Source organism: Cydia splendana, chromosome Z (genome assembly GCF_910591565.1).
Source record: "Cydia splendana chromosome Z, ilCydSple1.2, whole genome shotgun sequence".
Lineage (NCBI taxonomy): Eukaryota > Metazoa > Arthropoda > Insecta > Lepidoptera > Tortricidae > Cydia > Cydia splendana.
This window is the reverse complement of record NC_085987.1, coordinates 10,221,654-10,244,810: the sequence shown is the minus strand read 5'-3', so window position 1 is coordinate 10,244,810 and position 23,157 is coordinate 10,221,654. Positions and strand designations below refer to the sequence as shown.

Below are 23,157 nucleotides of genomic sequence, written 5' to 3'. Positions count from 1 at the left end.
TTCGCTCATTACTTTAACTCTTTGAACGCCACAACTATTTTATACATATATCACTCTATGGAGGGTGATATTAAAGAGGTAAGCGTGCGCGTCTGTGGACGTCTTTAGCGTTCAAAGGGCTAACGGGACTGAATCACGTATGTGTATACACGCTTTAACCCCTTTAATTTAAAATAATACTCTGATCTTGCTTCTGAATTGATTGTGTTAAGTGTCTTACTTTAGTATTTAACAGTATTACAAATTTAACCTGTATGTACAATTAACAGATGTTAGAGATCTGTCTTTGTTTTCTAATGAGCTAGCTCGACCATGAACGTAAAGCCAAAGAAGTGTATTGCTTGTATACATTTACCATGGTCTCGAATTTCCAGTACGGAACTAATAAGTAAGTACCTACTAAATAAATTAAGTATAATTCAAGAACGTCAGCGCATTAGCACATTTGAGAATTGGCTGTGTTTGATTTTATTTTCTAGTCAAAAGATAAATTGTAACCATATTTGGCTATAAAGCTTCTTCATCGTATTTTATGGCAAATCACCAAATGGTTCAATGGAACCGGCCATTAGTTTAGTAATAACAGTAATTTTACTGTTCTTTATGGTTTTTTGAAGTCAACTCTTTTCTGTCATAGGGTTGTATTCCACTTGTCCAAGATCTTTAACCAATGTGCATGCGTCTAAAATTTTTTAAGCAAAACAGTGGACAAAAATCTTGGACATGGAACACCACTCTCAAAGGGATAGTAGTTTTATTTTGTGGAGTCATCTTAATTACCTAGTTTAATGGTTTACAGTATGCTTTATTTTACTTTATATTAGAGTGAACTATGTTAATCCCGCCGCACTTGACATGTATATGTGCGCTTCAGCCGTGGCGTTATGTGCACGCCGCCATACTGTGCAATGTCGTATCCTCGTATGTCGTACGCGCATGATCAGTTTGTAATAAATGTGGCCAGATCATAGATTTTTATCATGAAATTCCATTTTAGAATTGATAATTTCATTAATAATGAATCATTATAATTATGGTTAGGTTAAATTTTCATGATGTGGCCAACCGAACATATTTTAATGAAATGATTGCCACATCGTGAAATTATCTCGATTCTAATATCTGGCCACCACATATAAAAGACAGCTTTAACTAACATCAAAAGTGAAAGCATTTTATACTTGTATTATTAACATCTATAACTGTGACTATATTTTGATGTTAGTCTTTTTAAATCTGTTTGTAGGTATTTACAAAGTTCAAAGTGTCCAAAATACCTATTTTCGTAATTTATATTTAACCTAACCAATTTTATGGTCAGTAACATTGTTCGTAGTATTACTGTTAGGTACATACTTGATGTATTTTTATATATAATGAAACTTTCTTCGAAAATAAGCAAATAAAGTAGTTTTACTAGTTTAAAACGATTCAAGTTACATTTAATTAAGCTTTAGAATTTTATCTCGAGTTTTATATTACTACATTTACTGTGTGCTACTCTGCAGCGGCGCCACCATAATGAATACCAATTAATTATATGGTGAAATGTTGTACCTAAAAGGTACATCATGTACCTATATTGTTTATGGCTGTACCTGAGATAGGAAACGAAATAATCGGCATTGAAAGTGGCGCATTACGTACAGTCGAGTGCATAAATATATGTAAATTTTTCACCTTATTGCATTATGGGTTAAGGTGAAGAAATGTATACATATTTATGCACTCGACTGTACCTATTGAAAAAAATTTTTTTTTTGCGTTGATTAGTGATTTTATTACATTTTAATTCCGCGAAGAATTTCTATCTCCATCTCACTCACCCGCGCGCCGCTCTTACAACTCATACCGTTTAGGCGGAACGCGGAATTAAAATGTAAATAAAATAACTAATCAATGCAAAAAAAAACTTTTTTTCAATAGGTACGTAATAAACAGCATTAGTACATCAATTTACATAAGAAAAATAGCTAATATCATTTCTATCTATGAGTACTGTGTGGCGCCGCCACTCCTCAGCGGCGCCACTTTCAATGCCGATTAGGTATTTCGTTTCCTATCACAGGTACAGCCATAAACATTATAGGTGCATGATGTACCTTTTAGGTACATCATTTCACCATATACACAATTCAATGGTATCATTATGGTGGCGCCGCTGCAGAGTAGCACACCATTTACTTACCTATTACTAAGTTGTAACTCATCGAATGCTAGCACTTATGTTGGTCATATCCAGACTTAAATCGTGCCATTTTATTTGATATTACCTAATTACTATTATGCATTTGTAACTAAACTCATTTAAACCCTAAATATGTAATAATACTCGGTGGATTGTCCATGAACGTATGCCTAACGAGGCTAACGGAAATTTCAATAACACGGCACGCCTATTTTTCTTATTTAAGATAAAGCTGGAGACATCATCTGTTATTTATTGTGTATTATCCAACAGTAGAACTTAAGATAACCGGTAACCGCCCTAAGTCATGTCTAATTACTTACTTATATATATGTATATTATGGGCGAGACTTGTGCCACGTGTATGAGATGTTTAACCAATTGATCTTTAAATCGGTTTAATTGGCCTGCAGGTCAGCTCATTAAGTATTAATACGTGTAACGAATGATCTCCAGTTCGTAATTGAGATAAAATAGATGAACCTCGGTGTTTATATAGGCCCGTATTATTATTACCAATTACATTTTCTATGCTATGCTATGGATGTTTGTTGATGATTGTTTATGCACCAGTCCCACTCACCGGGTCGAGCCAAATCGAATCCTACGTTTTATGTATTCATTATTTATATTTATAATAACATATGTAAATGTTTACGTTATTTTATTGAATGACATTGACATGAGTGTCAAGACTATTTCTTCTATGGCCATAGAGGTCTCATAGATAACACAAAATAGGTATAACACCTCCGTCGCAAATCTCTAGAATCGGTCTTCTGCATCTTGAATTGGTATTACGGTGCCCAACATCTGGTCTATGTGCCTCCTCCAAATATCTCCAGAATCCGTCCTAATCTCGTAATGGAGCCGGCCTAGAGTTTTAGTTACAGTTCCAAATTGCCATTTATTACGTCCGTTAGTATAATCTCTTGCTTGAACTCTCTGGCCGACGGTAAATGACCGGACGGGGCGGTTCTCTTCGGACGTTTCGGGCCTCGCCCCCACATCTTCCCCCCTGGTCTTGAACTGCACGTGCAACATGTTTCTTATTGTTCTGCTAAACATAAGTTCATATGGGCTCTTGCCGGTTGTAGTACTCGTCCTTTACTGCTAGGATTTTATCATACAGATTACCTGGTTCAGCGTTCTTGCAATTTAGAGTCTTTTTTACGGTCTGAACATATTTCTCGGCTTGCCCGTTAGTGGCTGGATGGTACGGTGCAGATGTTTTATGTACTACTCCTTTTTCCTTAAGGTGTTTTTGAACTCTGTTGAAATAAACTGACGTCCATTGTCAGAAACAAGTGTTAAGGGGAACCCAAAGGTAATAAAAATCTCATGTAATTTTCTGATACACCAAGAACTGGTTGTCGTTTTGGTTGGCAAGATTTCAACCCATTTGGTGTAAGCATCGACTATAAACAATGACTGTCCCTTCCATAGGTCCCGCGAAGTCAATATGGAGTCGCTGCCACGGGCCTGTCGGAGGCTCCCAGTGGTGTAATGTAACCGGTGGAAGCTCGTTTTGGTGTAGCCGACACTCACGACAGTTTCTTACCATATCTTCTAAATCCTTGTCCATATTTTTCCAATAGACGTAGCCTCGTGCTAGTAATTTCATCCTCACCATACCGAGGTGTCCTGAGTGTAACTCGTCTAATACCCATTTTCTGAGCGCTACAGGTATCATGACTCGCGCTCCCTTTAAGAGACATCCATCTTGAATAGTTAGTTCGTTATCATTGTAGCCATATCTGCGAACAGTTGTACCCGCCATCAACGCTTGTAGCAGAATGCTGTATTCGGTATCCTTTAAGGTTTCTTCAGCTATTTTCACACGGTCAAGCGTGATTGTGTTTATTTGATTTAGTTGAAATGCGGTATGTACATCAATTATATTTGGAGCTATTGTATATACTGGGAATCTTGACTAATAGTCAGCAATGTTGTTATCTTTGGAAGTCCGGTACTCGATTGTGTAATTGAAGCCGGATAGAAAATGTGCGTAGTAGAAAAGCCTCATTGTGCTCATTGCCGGCAAGGTCTTGTGTGGATGAAAAATAGTAGTTAGTGGCTTGTGATCAGTCACAAGTATGAATTTTCGTCCGTAGCAATAATGGAAGAACTTTTTAAGGCCCCAGAATAGCGATGTAGCTTCCTTGTCTATTTGGCTGTACTTTTTCTCGCTACTTGTTAATGAGCGGGATGCGAATGCTATAGGTCTATCAGAACCATCCGGTAAGCGGTGCGAAAGAACAGCTCCCAGTCCCGTAGGTGATGCATCTGTAGCTAAAACCAGTGGGTGTCCTGGATTGAAGTGGGTCAAAACCCTGTCGCTGAGTATTTCTTGTTTAATCTTATTGAAACTTTGGTCACATTGGCGTATCCACGCGAAGTGTGCGTTTTTCTTAAGCAGGTTATTCAAAGGCATAGATATTGAAGCTAAGTTCGGTATGAATTTGTTGTAATAATTAGCCATGCCAAGAAAAGTCCTTAATTCGTTTATGTTACTGGGTGGTTTAGTATCTGTAATAGCCTTTACTTTGTTTTTATTTTTGTGTAAACCATTTTTATCTATAATATGCCCTGAATATTCGATGCTCGCCTTCATAAAATGGCATTTTTCTTTATTAAGTTTCAAGTTATTTTCTTTTAGTTTTTCTAATACTTGTCGTAGTCTAGCCAGCAGTTGTTTTTCTGAAGCTCCCTGGATGATGATGTCATCAAAAAAGCATTTAACGCCAGTGATCCCTTGTAGTAGTCGATCCATGAACTTTTGCCATAAATTTGGGGCTATTTTGACCCCGAACTTCTGTTTACTTTAAAAGTTCCCTTGTGTGTGCTGAGGGTCTGCATCATGGCACTTTCTTCGTCCATCATCATGTGTAAATAGGCTTGACTAAGGTCTAATGTACAGAACAACTCTCCTCCATTCATCTCTACCAGGATGTCTTCTATGATAGGGATGAGGTACTCATCTTTAATGGCTTTATTCAGGGTGACCTTATAATCTGCGCATAAGCGTATGCTACCGTTAGGTTTGACAATCGGTGGTGTTCCCCATTCTGAGTTGTCAATCTTTGTAATAACTCCTTGTTTACATAATCGTTCTATTTCGTCATCTACCTTATCCTTTAGCGCATATGGAATGCGTCTAGGTTTGACGAAGATGGGCGTTGAGTTTTCATTCAAGGTGAAACGACCTTTGTAGTTAGGTATACAACCTAGGGTACCATCAAATATATTGGAAAATTCAGACATAAGTTTTTCGATCTCTGGATGTGTTTCTAAGTTGACTTGATTGGTATTGTCCATGTCTAATAGATTTATTGCGCGTATCCATGTTCGACCAAATATAGCGTCCAAGTCTTTCTTCATAATATAAAGTTTGCCCTCAAAAATTTTATCCTTGTACTCGTATTTGCATGTGACATAAGCTACGCCAAATGGTGCAAAGACTTCCTTCGTATATGTTCTCATTGTAATTTTAGTTTTGTATATTTTACACCCAGTATTTAATTTCTGAAAATCCTTGTAAGACATGACAGGGCCGCACCTGTATCTATTTCCATGACGGTGTCCCTGTTGTTGAGAGACACGTTTGTCATGAACTTGTCTGTACGACACGATTGTATCAAGTTCATATCCCAAGGTGTGTTGTCATCAACTGTTTCAGACGAGCTATCCGCGTCGTGGTTTTCCGTAAGTTCATGTTCTATTTGTTTGCTAGCTTGTGTAGATCGTAAACAAACTCGAGCAAGATGGCCTTTACGTTTGCACTTGGTACATGTATCATTTATGCTTCGACACGTATTTGGTTGATGTTCTTGACTTCCGCAACGGAAACATTTCCCCTTTAAATCTTTAATCGAAAGAGGTTTGTTATCCAGTTTACGTTTAAAACTATTGTATCCAGTTTTAATTAAGTGTTGAGCTTGAGGTTCTTGCGTAGAGCAGTGTGCAGGTGACATGTAACTACTGTCCGATTTTGCCAGTTCGAGTGTAGTTGCAGTTTTTACTACGTCTGTGAAACTTGTTATCTTTACTTCCTGTAAGAGTTTTGTTCTTATGTCGTTATCGCGTAAACCTCATATAAATTGTAGAGTAAGAAATTGATCGCAGATTGATTTCTTACAGTGAATACACGAAAACTCGCAGTCTTGGCACAATCGTTTCAATTCAGACGTATAAAGCATGACTGATTCATGTGAATCTTGTACTCGCGTAATAAATCTATGGGCATAATGGATCTACATATTCCTTCAATATTATGACAACATGATTGAAATCCATTTCACACGGATCGTCGGGTGCACTTAAGTCGTAGGCTTTTTGGTGTAGGTCTGGTGGTATAGAGCTTAAAAGCATTAACGTACGGGTTCTTGAATCTTCACAGATATTTAATTTCATGTATGTTTCCAATCTTCGTATGAAATTTTTGAAGTCCTCGCGATCATGGTATGGTTGAGATGTGATCTTGGGTCGGTGTATAGCCGCGGGCGTATTATCGCGTGTGCCTTCAAGACTCCGAGCGTGCTGCGATACCGATACGTAAGTTGAGGATGCATCGACAGCGGGGGTAGGGCGTAAGCTGTGTAACTTCAATTTTAATTGTAAAATACTTTCCTATGTCGCGTGGCGTTGCTCGATTTCGGTTTCTATATTTTCTGTTCGTGACTCTATTTCATTCTGGATGTTGTCAAACTTTTTCTCGTAATTTTCAAGGCTTGTAAGCTTGTTGTAAGCCGTTGACATATTTCGAAGTCCATTGTAATGTGTAATTGTTGTAGTTGCTGGTCTAATTTTGTAAGTTGACCACGTACCGATGCCCGCAGGCGCGTAAAGCGTTCTAATTCCTCCGTCATCGTAGCCAGTTTTATGTATTCATTGCCTATTTATATTAATAATAACATATGTAAATGTTTACGTTATTTTATTGAATGACATTGACATGAGTGCAAGACTATTTCTTCTATGGCCATAGAGGTCTCATAGATAACACAAAATAGGTATAACACTACGCATAATATTACAAGCCGCGTCCGTGAAGAATCGACTCGCGCGCGCCGCCTCGGCCGAGGCACGTCTACACTGACCGTTTTGTGCGCGATGAAATTGCACCGCGCGTATGCTTGCACTGTGTGGACCCGGCTATTAATATACGCCAAGCCGCGCTTCTACCGGGCCCGGTTGTTGGGGATCGTACATTAAATACGAAGATGAACAACGAAGGAATGTTTAACATATTGCTGATTTTGATGTACTTACCTAATGTTTAATGATATATATATGATGATGATCAAAAAATACTATCGAACCAAGTATTTTACCCACTGAGTGAGGAGTTGCGTTACAGTTCCTAAATAACATATCATGTATATTTTGCATGCGTCAAAATAACCTACGTTCGTAGCCGATTAGGTGGTTTATAGCTTAGCGAAAAACACCTACGGACAGAGAACTCGCTTAGCGGCGCGCTGGCACTGAATGTGTTAATTAAAATATCTGGGAGACCGAGCTTTGCTCAGAAAACATATAAAAACTCAAAAATGCGCATTTTCCCAGAGATAACACCTAGCTAGATCGATTTATCGGCCCCGAAAACCTCTATATAGAAAAATTTCATCTAAATCGTTAGAGCCGTTTCCGAGATCCGCGAAATATATACTTATGTATAAATAAATATATATATACATACAAGAATTGCTCGTTTAAATGTATAAGATATGGTAATATACGAAAGTATAAAGTATAACCACCTGCCGTTGTAAGTAAGTTCCGAGAATGATACAATTAACTTTAGTTCCTGTATTAAGGCATACATGAACACGATCAAGATTAAACTCTTTACAGGTAACGCGGGCTGGTGGACAATTCAAATTCATTGACACTATATTATCACGAATTTGAATTTAGTATTTTTATGCTCTTCTGTGAAGTCTGCAACAAAAGTAGTAATAATAATGCATCAAATAAGATATTTCTCACAGTGGTTCCATTGATCAATGGAATTCACAAACTTAATAAATTGTATTCTACTCTCACAATGAAGTATTACTATCGAATAGTTTAGGATCCTTGCATTGTCTTATTGCAGGTATTATAATAATAATCGCCATGTAGTTTTTAATGTCTATCTCAATGTGATAACGTTATAGTCTTGTCTTAACTCAATTTATGGTAACATAATTTGTTTGACAAATTCAGGATTGTTGGACAATACTCGTACCTAACGTATATAATATACCTACGTTGGACACTGCCTATCTATAGCCTCCTGAGACTAAATGTACATTAGAATGTACATATTCGTTGCAATCTAATTTGAACCTTTCAAGAACCAAATAAAGTAGGATTTCTTTTGTTTCATTGGTGTTTAAAACAAACGAAATTCGTTCCAATTTCCGTATAGAATAAGGTTCAAATAAAAAATTGGGAAACTTTATATGGTGGGTCTTACAAAGATAGAAACCTAAATGCTCGTACACATACTGGGCAAAAGTAGGCCAATCTTTAGGGAGACAGTGATGCATTAGAGCAGGGCTCTCCAAACTTTTTTACCTGAGGGCCATAATGCGCCTCTGGACCGGATTGGAACGCGTCGCGGGCCGGGGTTTGGAGAGCCCTGCATTAGAGGGAGCAAGCGGTATTGTTTTCTCGTTCTGTCGCATAGCTTGCCATAGGTTGACTTGTCATTATGAAAAAATGGAAATATAGTCCTGATATTGTTTATAAGTCCGCCTTTAATATAGAATATTTAAAATATATTTTATCAATTCCTTATTTTGTGTTGATACCATTAATGCTATGTGATTCAAATTATGTTACCACAGCCTGAGCAACTGTACTTGTATCTGTATTTGAACCAAATAAAATGTATAAAGTCACATATTTTCGTAAAGTGAAATCTTTTAATAAAATAACTTTATGATGTACAAAAAGGAACTTTCATTTCTAATTGTAAAACTCTTTTTTTTTTCAAATAATTTAATAAGTTTAGTTATCACAATACTTAAATTTACCCTATTGTATAACCCTATCATGACCTGAAGATAAAATGTTCATGCTATCACAGCTTTGGTGCTCTTGTACAAGTCTTAGGTACCTGAAAAAGAAAACGTTTGTCACGTATTAAAATTTTATTCACGCCTTGGTCGCCAAGAAGCCTAAATCTTTGCAACTACTGCCGCCTTGAAATAGGTAGGCATTTCTTTTACAAGGGAGCATAATTGTTGTTTAGGATAGACCGAGGCTAATCGGATCCCACTAAAAATTGGTTGCTATATATTTAAAATACCTATGGCTTATGACTGGCGTTGCAGGCTAAGAGAAGAGACCAAAGGTGCAATTTCAGTGCGCTCATATCAATGCAATATTGTAACAATAACCAGTTTTTCATCTTGTTCCGATTCGGCTCAGTCTACCCGAGCCCCTCGTGTTAAAATTGATACCCGAGAAAGCGAAATCCTCCAAATTTCAAAAAGTGATATCTTGACCGTTGCGGGCGCGCGAATTTTTTTGGAGGTCTGAGATAGCAAATGACCTCTGTCTCAAATTATACTCTGGAAGTAGTAGGAGGCTATACCTCTCAATTCAATATACTATTCACACTACACGTCATTTAAATTGTACAAAATGGAGCGTTAGAAAAAAATCGACGACTGGAATACATTGTTGCATCACGGAGTTTCGTTCGTTAATCATTTTGTAGTTTTCATAATCTGTTCTCTTAATCTCAAGCAGTTTTATGAGCTTGGCATTTGCAATCTTATCACAGCAAATTAATCACCAAACGCAAATGACTTGCCATTGAAATAGTTATTTACGATACAATTGCGGAAAGTAGGTAATTCGCAACTGTGTCGATTTATTTGTACCTACATAAAAAAAATAAAAAAGTTCCATGTAGGTAGGTATATACCTATATTTTTATGCGCATATGATTTGAGTTCGAGTTCAGCTCTCTATGAATCCCATGGAACAAATCTAAAAGTATATACCTACATACTTTTAAAGTTTAAACTATGTACTAATACTAATAAGTAATAATATTCACCACACCAGCTCATAAAGGCTCACTTTATTCTTCAAGAACGAATGAGTAAGTTGCATTTTATCCACACGACTGGCAAAACAGATGCAATTTTTTTAATGTTTCCTCATATTGGCTTGTGGAATTGACTTTTAAGTAGGTAGGTACTTAAATATTTTGATCGATAAATATAGAATAGCCTTCATTTCGAATTGATGTGTAATCTGTTTATAATGTTTTAGTTTGTATTTTCCTGGCGTCGGTGTGGTGAAAAATTTTGTGCTGTGTTTAACCCTTGCAATGTTCAAGATTCCACTTTTTTGAATTCGCAGGTACCTAACAAACTAAAATTAACATTCAACCGAATCAGGCCCTGCCTTTAAAATCTAGTTAACCTCGTATAAAGGCCCAGGGGGGCGATTTTTGAATTTCGATCGCTCGATTTCGTCACTCTAAAATCGGTGGAAAACGGCGAAATGCAAATTTTTTAAATACGAGCTATAGAAATTTGGAATCGAGTGGTATTGACCACTCGTTTTCAATTCTATTAGTAGAATTTAAATGCCTAGTAGTGGAGATATTATTGAACGAACTACACGAAATTGAGCGGTCGAAATTCAAAAATTGGCCCCCATTGTGCATTAGGTACAATGTATACTCCGTTTCAACTAAATTAGAACCTTTCCTAAACCAATTAAAGTAGCATTTCTTTTGTTTCATAGCTTTATAAAACAAACGAAATTCGTTCCAATTTAGTTAATACCTAGAACAAGGTTAAAATAAAAATTGGAAACTTTGTATGGTGGGGTCTTACGAGGTTGTACCTTATAAAATACCTTTTTAAAAACATTTTAAATTCGGTTAGATATTAAAACACTACGTCTTAAAAACTTTAATAACTACCTAAATAAGAAAACCCCCATGTTTTTAATCAGCGTGTTGCTTTGACGCGTGCCGAGCTAGCGTCTCTGCCGACGTCCGCGTAAAGGTATCCTGCATTTCAACTTGCGTCTTTTCTATTAACAAAGAGAGGTCCTCTTTGGTCATGCCGCTCGTTTCAACCATCGGCAATATTGTGACGATAACGTCTCCTGTAACAAATGAAATGTTTATTTGTATATTAGGTAAGTAAGATATACAAGCCAATTATTGGCACTGGTCGACGAAACAAAACGAGAACTATCGCGCGCCATTAGAGCGCTCTGCTTATGGAGATTTCTTAATTAAATAAAAAAAATGCATAATAATGGTAGATGCATTGATACGCTACTTACTAGTACGCCGTGATGCCTAATTGGCGCGGTCCATGGAGTCGTTCTTACTAACTTTTAAGTAGCTCATCATCAGGAGCAAAAAGTTTTAGTTCATGCGAGTCGGTAGGCCACCCCTTCGAGATGCGAGTAATGTAAATAGTACCTGATCCAAACTTGTGTCGCTTGTCGTCCAGGAAGTGGTACTTGGAGGCGACCACCGGCTGTATGGGAGCTCCGGCGTCCATGGCTACGTGGAAGGCGCCCTTGCGGAATGGCAGCAGCTTATCACCGCTGTGCCGTGTGCCCTCGGGGAACAGGAGCAGTTTACGCTGCAAATTTATAGGTTAGTTATTCGTTACTGTGTTTTCAAAACGCTGGCCCAATATTACAGGGTTCTATTTTATGTTACATTTTCAAGATAGTTGAAATTCGACTCAATGTCACTATGACAATGTACAAATTTCAGTTCGATAAAGTGAAACATAGAACCCTGTAATATTGGGGCAGCGGCAGCGATATGGTATCATGAAGCGTAAGGAGTAAAAGCACGACACTTTAACCCTTATCCGGACTGGCAGTTCAAAAATGACAGTCGAATGTCAGCGTACTTCGCTTCAAATACAATTTTTTTACAAACATCGGAAAACACGGTCGAATTAGTACAGTCAGCGTCATATAGTAGGTAGAATAATTTGCATGTTACCTATTTATTATACGACGCTGACTGTACAAACATGCGACGCCTAAACGTCACATAATTACTAAATATCTGGGAAACCGAGCTTTGCTCGGATAACATATAAAAACTCAAAAATTCGCGTTTTCCCAGAGATAAGACCTAGCTAGATCGATTTATCGCCCCCGAAAACCCCCATGCATATAGCAAATTTCATCGAAATCGTTAGAGCCGTTTCCGAGATCCCCGAAATATATATACCTAATGTATATATAAATAAATACAAGAATTGCTCGTTTAAAGGTATTAGATTAGATAGATAGATTATTTTCACCTCTGAATATGTTCTCCTATTGTTCAAAACCACCAGAGGACTTATGTACTTTTGCTGTGTTACAAAAGTGCCTATATGTCGCACTGATTACATACTTAGGTACATACTGGCCCGATGTAAGCATCAATATACTTGAGTTTAGGTACCTATTCATCTTTAATGCAGTCTAAAGATTTATTATAGATTTACATAATACTTACTGACGCGGCCGGTGCGTCACGAGTAGGATAACAATATTAACAATCCGCATATGCCCCGAGATTCCTAACAACTACCTACCTATATATCGTAAACAGAGGTCACAGTTTTACTGATAACTAAGGTATAGTCGTTCCCCTTATTGACGGAAATAGCCAGCTGGCTGGAATAATATTTATTATGGCTTTTGTGATCCAAATTGTAAATTGTGAAACCAAATAAGTAGTTACTATAGTAACAGCACCAGTCATGGGACATTTAAGAGGAAATTTGGAGTATTTATGATATTTCCCTTGTACATGTGATTGGTCTTCCGCTTAGCGTGTTAAAAGATGAAAGTCCTATCCGCCTTTCATGTTTTAGGCGTGTTGTATCAAAGATACTGCAATGAGTTTCCACATAATTAACAAATTAAAACTATGCTTTTTTCTCCAGTCATGAACACCAAAGCTCCAGTAATGGGCCCCCGGTAATGGACGTGGATCCAGTAATGGGCCCCCTATAATGGACATTGCTCTATCAGTATAAAATATTGAAATGGGGAATAAGTTATGGCAAAAAAATCAATTTTTGGTATAAGCTTTTATCGCTGAATGTATTTTTCTTTCCACAGCCAATTATTATTGTATTAGATTCATCGAGACAATTCTAATATACCCAAACACAATTAGTTACGATTTATTGCGATAAAGTTCCCATGGCCACCTCCTGTCTCCATCATCAGATCAAGTCCATGTTATCATAATATTGCATTATCATCCGATTTGCATACTTAATTACGTACTTACACAAAATTTCAACTGAATCGGAAATCGAAAAGTGGGTCAAATTCAGCTACCAAGATTTGACCCACACTAACTAACAAGGCAAGTTAAATACAAGTTTGGAAAAACGATATTAATTTATCCTATCCAAGTCCGAGAATACCTCCTGGCGGCTTAGCACGGTCGCGTTTTTATCCCTTGTCACCATGCCTGTCACGTTCTAACAAGTGTGTAAGTGCGAAAGGGACGCGCATAGTGATAGTCGATAAAAATGGAACCGTGCTGAGCCCGTGGTTGACATATTTCGTAACTACATTTTACTTCTGTATTGTTTAAAACATGAAATTATGGCATGGCAAGCATCATTATGTCAATTGTCCCATCATAGGAGGTATGCAGTTTTACAGCTCCTATAATGGGATTGGGCCAAATACCACAATTTTTTTACATCTGTGGAGTCACAACATAGTGTGTTGTATACCTTATCTCATGGTATAAAATTTAATAAATTAACTCACCTCTCTTATGCCGGCTACATACGTAACGATAAATCGTAACGATTAAACTGTGCAGTCCGAACTGCGCAGTTTTATCTGCCGTGTGTATGACAAATCGTTGTCCATTATCGTAACGATTTGTCATACACACGGTTCGATTTATCTGCACAGTCGGACTGCACAGTTTTATCGCAACGATTTATCGTTACGTATGTAGCCGGCATTAGCGAAGTTGTTAAGAATTTTTAGTGATATTTTTTTTCAGTGGCACGACAACTTTTGGGTTGACGCACATTTCTTAAAAAATAACCGAATTTAATAAAAATTCAAACATAATCAGCTCTAGGACTCTTATTTATGATAAAAATATATCCAGTGTTTATAAACTACTTTTATATACTTATTTTAGAGGAATTGTGTTTTTTTGTCCCATTACTGGTTCCGTGTCCATTATAGGTATGCTACTATAGGTATGTAAAGAACTTATAGTGGACAATAGTGATACTGATAACTGTCGATAACGAGGTTCTTTCGCTTTGAAGTATAAAAACGCCTATGAACAGAAACCCTTCTGAAAAAAAATCTTAGATTTTTGGTCCTTTGTTAGGATTGCAGGGGGAATTAAATATAAATAAATAAATAAATATTATATGGACATTCTTACACAAATTGACTAAGCCCCACGGTAAGCTCAAGAAGGCTTGTGTTGTGGGTACTCAGACAACGATATATATAATATATAAATACTTAATTTGCGAGGCTCAGGGATTTTTTATTTTAGACTTTATCGTGGTAATGGTAACGGTTAATCATGGTCAATATATTCCACTATGGTACCTACAAATGCTACTGCATACAATCTCCTAACTTCATGTGATCATGTTGTAATTTTCGGAGAAAGTGCCGTCCAGAAAATGTCAGGATTTTATTAGGGTGATGGACTTTTGTCAAGATATGTTCCATTTTACATATCGCAAGTAACCCTAGTCGCTGGCAGTGAAATTTACCTATACATAAAAATAACATAACTAGCTACCTACTCAGGGGCGTATTTACCCTAGGGCCATCCGGGACTTGGCCCGGGGCGGCATATGCCAACCCCAGGGGCGGCACATGCCGCCCCTGGCGGAATGCATTTTGTTTTTCTTCCTTGACTTCTGGGGCGGCGAAACGTATTGGCCCGGGGCGCCAAATTTCAAAATACGCCCCTGTACCTACTGTAAAAATTGTTTCACTATTGATAAGAATAACATAATAGGTGTTGCACAGAAATATCTCAGCTAATATATTACCTACTTATATCAATAAAACATACTTAAATAAAAACATAGGATTTCGCTTGCAGCTAAGAAAACAATTCGATTGGGCTTTGCCAATAAATGCACACAATAGTCACTCCTAGATATAAACTTAACTGGGCAATGATTATAAGGAAATAGGTAGGTACACGATTTTCTTATCAAGTTACCAACGCTGGAACAAATCTTTAATTGCAATTGCCACAGAAGATCTAGTAAATAAATGAACGTAAATGTTAGGTAGGTATAATTAATATAATTATATTTACGTACGGTAGGTACGGTAGGTAATATTTTAACAGTTGCATCTGCAACGATTAATTTATAATCGAAAAGAAAAAAAAAACTCATCCATTATTCACTTAAAATATTTTGTATTTAATTATACATTAATATGTTACACAATGAAGGCCGCAAAAATATATGACGCGCTCTTATTGTACTACGAATAAGACCGTGGCAGATATTTTTGCGGCCTTCGTTGTGTAACATATTATTGCTGGTGACTGTACTGCCAATAATTAAAAAAACTGTGGTATTATTCTACATACCACATTTTTATCAGAATTCTCAGAATAAACTACAAAGCGAATAGGCGAGGCGTGCCGCTCGGCTTCCAAACTGTAGCTCGGGGGTTCGAACTCTAACGGCTCGGCCACGACAACGAGCGACTTGCGACGGCGGCAGCGATAACCATAGGTTGGAGCGAAAGGTCCGATCGCTGTGTCACGCTCCAACCTATGGTTATCGCTGCCGCCGTCGCAAGTCGCTCGATGTCGTGGCCGAGCCGTAACTCTAACCCTAGTAGCGTCAAGTCCATGGAGTAACTGTCTGTTCTGACTTCACAACCGGACTAATCCCAATTACGTCGAGTTTTCTCTCTGGATTGTAAGGTCTCCTACTTAACAGTTGCTTGCGTACAATGCAGTGCTTGCGCCTATTGGGAATAGGTACATACGTTGCCAGAAGCGGACCTCGGGCTCGGGATACAACCCGGAAAACGCAAATGAGGACATACTTAGTCATTAAACGTCATGAACAGAACAACAACACAATGGCATAGCAAATAAAATACCTACTATTTGTATCTATATAGAAGCGCAAACTCGCTGTGTCAGTAAGATAATTATTTTCATTGTTTATGCAGAGCAGATCAGATATCAGAGTTCAAAAGCCAAATATATAGCTATCTACTCGACTCATTTCCCTCTAGAATTAGTAATTTTGTACTTATATGTTAGGCTTTCCAGGCTTTCCATTAAAGAAGGGTCCTTATGCTTCATGTGCAATAAGGACCTTTTTATCAGAATTACTGTTAGAATTTCAGATGGAAAGGACCTTATTGCACTTGAATCATAAGGACCCTTATCTAATGAAAAGCCACAAATAAACACATGAGTTCAAAGTCCTGTCCTAGCACAATCTATAGCATTTACATAGTATAGACTTATTCTGTGGTATAGATACCAGTCTCAGTACAAAAACGTAAAGCGATTAAGTAAATTATTATTCTACCACTGTACCACTTAATATTTTTTAATAAAATCTAAACTAATTATGCCTATACAGTTGTGGGGAGCCGAAATCACTTTCAGCGCTTTACATTATGTTTACACCTCGCTATGGACGTGCAAGATAACAATGGCATTGGATCGCGATCGCGGACGGCCGCGCGATAATAGTACCTAATTACATAGGTATACTATAGTTGGTCAAACCAAATTTGTCAGTAAATAAGAACAAAAAAACTATACTCATCCTTTTCTTTTGGGTGCTAGCACTAGTGTAAGACAAAGATAATATGATTATCTCTGTCTATGTTTGAAATGAGACAGTCCTTTGACAAACTATATTATGAACACATTTTGTTATAAAAAATATCATACACTATAAATCAGTATCTTGAGGCCACCAGAACAATAAATAAGTACTTAATATTTTATGACTTTAGATACTTACTTTTTATTTCATTTTTTTTTTCATTCATGGCTTAAGTTAATTTCTGTATGGAGTTTGTTGTATTATAATATAGCCTTACCTTCTGTTCCTTGACAGCCGTTGCTTGCACATTAAGGGCGTCGTGAGCCGAGCGAGAGCCCCGATCGATGAATACCGTGCCCCACATCCAAGCAGCGGTTCCAAACGGCACCAAGTACTGCATGGTGCGCTTGGAGATGACCGTGCAGCGTGCCATCAGCGGCCACAGGACCGCCAGCACTTTAAAGACAGTAAACGTAAGTTTAAAAAAATGGTTAAAGCTCAGACTCGCGAAAGGGAAGGAGAACTCTAACATGTTTGTTAGGAATAGGGAATGTTTCTCTTCCTGGCAAACTTCCTGTCGGCTGTGAGATAGTAATAAATCTACGTGTGTCTAGACTTGTTAGCTAATTAGCAGCTACTTAACGCATAACGCTATAACGCATGCATAAACGTTGCGTCTGATTTCGTACGAAAACATCGCCGCCTGCCGGCGAGAACCATCCAAAGTTTTAATTAGTGATATCTGTTCTCAGTAAATTGTGCTCACCGTAAAGGTCGAGGCAGCTCTGGTGATTAAGGAGGACCACCGTGCCCCTCGAGTTGTCAATGTTCTCTAGGCCTCGCACTTCGAATCGGATGCCAAGAAGTAACCTTGCCGTCCATCTTAGAAGAGCTGCTGGAATTCTGGCAAACAAAAGTTAGGGATCTAGAAACAAGCTTAGAGGGTTGATAAAAATGAGATCTTTTAGAAGCAAACGAAATCCCTCATCACAACCTGTAATTTAGAATAATATAGAAGAAAAAATCAGTTTATAAGTCAATGTAGGATTGTTTATTAAAAAAATATATAATAAATACTGTGTGTTATAAGTATTACAACTGATTAATAATACTTGTAGTATCACAACTATCTAATACAACTACCATGTTCGCAATGATTGTGTGTGTTTTATGTAGGTAGGGGAGAGCGGGATTAAACGTGCCGGGGGTAAGTTGTTCCGATGGGAATAGGAACGCAAGTAAACCATGGAGTGATTCGTATGATGTTTGTCGCGAAAAGTCAGACCACTATGCGATTGCAGGAGCCGTTTTCGTTCCTTCCATTACAGTAGAATAGTAGTTATGGAAAATAAATAAAAAACGAGGGCACAACTAACCCCACGGAAAATCCCATTTTTGCTTTGGATTTTTTTACTAACTGTTGATATTACACAAAAAATAATCACATATTTCGACGAACTGCAAAGTACTATTATAGCGTGTGTGAACCGAGATTACAATATTTGACGAATAAGTTAGAATTTTAAGCAACGGAACAACCAGCCCCATAGCGGGGTTAGTTGTTCCGTTCCGACCTATCTCATGAAAAAAATTCTGGTAAAAAAACAGTTTAACGATGCACAAAAGAATATCACTATTCAGAAACGCAAATAATCATTATTTAATATAGCGCAAGCAACATACCTTATTCATACTGTTTTCATAGATTAAATATTAAATAAATAAATATTGTAAATATTAGGGGACATCTTACACAGATCAACGTAGCCCCAAACTAAGCAAAGCTTGTACTATGGGTGCTAGGCGACAATATACATACTTATATAGATAAATACATACTTATATACATAGAAAACACCCATGACTCAGGAACAAATATTAGTGTTCATCACACAAATAAATGCCCTTACTGGGATTCGAACCACACTATCGCAGGGTCACTATCCACTAGGCCAGACCGGTCGTCATTAAATTTGTATTTTATGAAAATCGGCACGTTTAACCCCACTCTCCCTACTGTTGCTTGTTACTTACAAAGCATTCTTCGGGTTGAACGGTCTAAACAACATCAGAGGTAGTGGAGCTGTCGAAAAAATAACCGCAGCGACCACAAATAGTACAAACTGCAAATAAAAATAAAAAAACTTAAAATTAAAGTTTGTTAGGTACCTATCTAAGCTAACTCGGCAAACCACCGCTCCCGAGTAGTAGACAGCTCTTGAGAGATACAATTACGGCTCTTGTCGCCCAAAAAAAACCGGCTAAGTGCGAGTCGGACTCGCACACGAAGGGTTCCGTACCATTATCTATAAAAACGGTCACCCATCCAAGTACTGACCCCGCCCGACGTTGCTTAACTTCGGTCAAAAATCACGTTTGTTGTATGGGAGCCCTACTTAAATCTTTATTTTATTCTGTTTTTAGTATTTGTTGTTATAGCGGCAACAGAAATACATCATCTGTGAAAATTTCAGCTGTCTAGCTATCACAGATCACGAGATACAGCCTGGTGACAGACGGACGGACGCACGGACAGCGGAGTCTTAGTAATAGGGTCCCGTTTTACCCTTTGGGTACGGAACCCTAATTAACACTTAAGAGTTCTTAAACCATTAAACTAAAAATGTGTGGCACTTTGCTGTTTCAAAAACTTTGGATTTCTATTGCGGAAGAAGGTATAAACAAAGGACTCGAGATACATATTCAATATGCGTAATTAATTAGAGATCACATTTAAGTAAAGGGAACGCCTGCCTGAACTCAGTATGCGATGGGAACAACCGGCGGAGATGTTATCAACTTATCATTTTCAATCACTTCAAAGTCTAAATATTTGTATATGTATAAGTTTAAGTAAATATTTCCTTTAGAAATTTTAAACACCTTTTAAAGTAAGACAATATTTACTTAAACTTAAATATTTACTTAACGCAAATATGCCTCGGCAGCATTCTGTTTTTCGTCTTTTTATGGTCACACTCAAATATTACATATGGGGCCATAACGTAAAAAAAAATTAAAAACAAAGAAAATGTCTGGTATGAGTTACGTCCTTCCATGGAAAAAAAACTGTTACCTACAGTCAAGGTCATAGTGCCAAAATAAATGCAAATACGGCATAAATTATTTTCAAGATATTTTTGGTCACTTGCTTTTGTAATTTTTATTTCGACTGGTTTTAATATTAAAAAAAAAATATTAATATTAAATATATATTCAATTAAGTTTGTTGTTTTGTCCAGTTTTCAATTTTAAAACTATTTTTTGAGTAGCTTGGTACCTACCAATTATACAGTTATTAAATTACAAGAAATAAATACTAACTAATATCTGTATTTTCAATACCTCCAAACGTCCGATCCCTAATAATTAAATGATTATAATGAGTCATGCTAATAAGTGTAGAGCAAACATGAAGCAAGCGCCGGACACGCCTGCAGGAAACAAAGCACTTCGCAGATTAACGCGTGTGTACCAGCCATGAGCCAGCTAAATACATACATTAGATACGGGTTTTTAGTACTCAACTATAAGTTTCTTCACACTTTATCTGTAGCTAAATAAAACATCCTTTCCAACTTAATGCCGTACTTGTACATAAATGTGACGTTTCAACCAAAAGGTACTACATTGTCGGTTGTCGACAAGGTTGATTTCAAATTGAAGCTGAATGGAAATAGCGCCTTATTAATAACCGACAACAAGTAACCTTTGGTAGAAAATGGCACAAATAGGGGAGGGGGGCCCAAAGCGAGCACCTTAAAAGGAACTGCGAAAAAAGTATGAAGAAAATATCAGTAACACTTAACTTTGAATGCTGAAGCGCTGGTGGCCTAGCGGTAAGAGCGTGCGTCTTTCAATCCGGAGGTCGCGGGTTCGAACCCCGGCTCGTACCAATGAGTTTTTCGGAAGTTATGTACGAAATGTCATTTGATATGTGCCAGTCGCTTTTCGGTGAAGGAAAACATCGTGAGGAAACCGGACTAATCCCAATAAGGCCTAGTTTTCCCTCTGGGTTGGAAGGTCAGATGGCAGTCGCTTTCGTAAAAACTAGTGCCTACGTCAAATCATGGGATTAGTTGTCAAGCGGACCCCAGGCTCCCATGAGCCGTGGCAAAATGCCGGGATAACGTGAGGAAGAAGAAGACTTAACTTTGAATGCTGTTTAAAGCTGAATTTATCGTAGTTTAATTATACATACTTCAATATACTGCAAAGTTTAGGAAAACTAATAAAAATAACGAATTACGAAAACTTTACTATTGCTCGCTTTGCCCGAGGCGGGGCCTAAAGCGAGCACAGGTTTTGGGCAAAGCGAGCACAAAGGGGGCAAAATGAGCACACTTAATTCATGCAATACCCATTCAATATTTATTTGGAGATAAGGACAGAAACTACGTCGATCACATCAATAAAACTCTAATGATTTGATATATACTTTAATCAGAGTCAAAACGTAAGAAATTTAACAATAAATGGTACGTCTTACCAAACATACAACATAGGTACTTTAAATTGTCACAGCCTTGACAAAAATTCTTCTTCTTCTTAAAAACATAAACTTTTCATCAAACAAACATTTATTTTATCTTATATCTCTTGACATGAGTCACAGTCAAATGATTCAATACCAATATAAGTTGTGCAGTTTTCAAGTGCCTACAACTTGCAGCATGTGGGCACATGCTCACTTTGCCCTGCCCGCTTTGCCTTTTCGACCAAACCCACATTGTACTCAAACCTAACGTTCAAATATTTCGCGCACATTCATGAATATTTTACCTAAACAAATAGCTAAATAACTGTCAAAATTAACGTTTTTCAACAACGATCTCACAAATCCACAAAACACTCGATACATACCTTGTATTTTTCATATCTGAACTTATCAAATCGTAATTTTGGTCACTATGACGCGCACGGTCACTAACAGTGGCGGTGGCCAATTGTGGCAGACAGAGCATGGCGGGGCGGATCTCTCCACGCAGTCACACCGCTATTGCTGTTATATTTTCAATGTGAGCACCAGTGCTCGCTTTGAGCAATATGCTCGCTTTGAGCAATATGCTCGCTTTGGGCCCCCCTCCCCTATATAGGTACTTAAACGAATATTAAATTATTAATATGTTGAGACATGTGGTCATATTGTGTTCCCATAAGGCAACTGCGTATTGTAATCGCAATGTCAGTAGAAGTAGGTATGTAAGTATGGCCAAAGAGAATAGATAGTACTTATAGAGGGGTCCTGTCATAGTAAATTTTGTAGTCACAGTAAATTTACTGCCATCTATCGACACACGACTAAAACTCAAAATGAAAACGTATAAAATTCATTTTGACCCATGTTCATTCACTGATATCTATGTGTTAAAATTGTTAAATATGAAACGGTTTCGTCACGCCATCTAGCCGAGCATAGGCCAAAGGTGTGTGCGCCATCCATCCGAGAATGACTTTTTCTTGATTTCCGAGGCACGTTTTATCCTTAGACTTTATTCATCTTATACGAAGTTACATATGTATGGTATGGCGTAAGGGTAGTGTGTCTCCACCGTTTCTTGTACGCTTTACTTGAATACGTCGTGCAACTGCAGTTACCCCATCGAGGCACATGCCCTAACTGACCTTACCGATCGACGATATGTTGCTGACGGTACTGGCACATTTTGCCGAAAATGTCCTTGTGTTAATATAGTCCCTACTTAGCTCCGTTAAACCTAGAGTTACCATGGTTACCAGTACAATTTGACACTGGGTTAACGGTTTAACTGCTTAGCCCCGGGTTAGTGGGATGGTGCAAGTGACCCTTAGGGCAATTAAATGAAGCATTAAGTAGGTACCTTAATATAATATCGGGCGATAGCGCTGGTTGTAAACAAGATTATCAACAGCGCCATCACGCAACCCAGCACAACGTTGAATGCCGACATCTTGACGCTGGTGCGTAGCTCTGAAACAAAACAAGACAGTGTACCGTATAATCTCCTACATTTTTAGGGTTCCGTACCTCAAAAGGAAAAAACGGAACCCTTATAGGATCACTCGTGCGTCTGTCTGTCTGTCTGTCTGTCTGTCTGTCTGTCTGTCTGTCTGTCCGTCTGTCACAGCCGATTTTCTCCGGAACTACTGAACCAATCAAGTTGAAATTTGGTA

The 23,157-nt window shown here is 37.8% G+C and overlaps 2 protein-coding genes across 3 annotated transcripts in view; both read right to left on the bottom strand.

Moving 5' to 3' along the window:
• Positions 1-4,984: 4,984 nt before the first annotated feature.
• On the bottom strand, positions 4,985-5,506 carry LOC134805228 (uncharacterized protein K02A2.6-like). Its single transcript, XM_063778535.1, has one exon. It carries the CDS (start codon positions 5,504-5,506, stop codon positions 4,985-4,987), a length of 522 nt encoding a protein of 173 aa, XP_063634605.1.
• A 3,645-nt stretch (positions 5,507-9,151) lies between these two features.
• Positions 9,152-23,157, bottom strand: part of LOC134804224 (1-acyl-sn-glycerol-3-phosphate acyltransferase alpha) — a 40,930-nt gene continuing 26,924 nt past the window's right edge. For both annotated transcript variants that reach the window (XM_063777192.1, XM_063777191.1), the window contains exons 2-8: positions 22,845-22,954; positions 19,039-19,127; positions 17,771-17,907; positions 17,282-17,460; positions 11,640-11,805; positions 11,127-11,314; positions 9,152-9,296 (exon numbers count right to left, since the gene is read on the bottom strand). In XM_063777192.1, coding sequence (XP_063633262.1) covers positions 11,151-11,314; positions 11,640-11,805; positions 17,282-17,460; positions 17,771-17,907; positions 19,039-19,127; positions 22,845-22,934 — 825 coding nt within the window. In that variant the 5' untranslated portion in view covers positions 22,935-22,954 and the 3' untranslated portion in view covers positions 9,152-9,296; positions 11,127-11,150. The remainder of the gene's footprint in view (positions 9,297-11,126; positions 11,315-11,639; positions 11,806-17,281; positions 17,461-17,770; positions 17,908-19,038; positions 19,128-22,844; positions 22,955-23,157) is intronic.

Coding starts and splice junctions, on each gene's coding strand:
- LOC134805228 (XM_063778535.1), bottom strand. CDS start 5,506: ATGGACAATACCAATCAAGTCAACTTAGAAACACATCCAGAGATCGAA.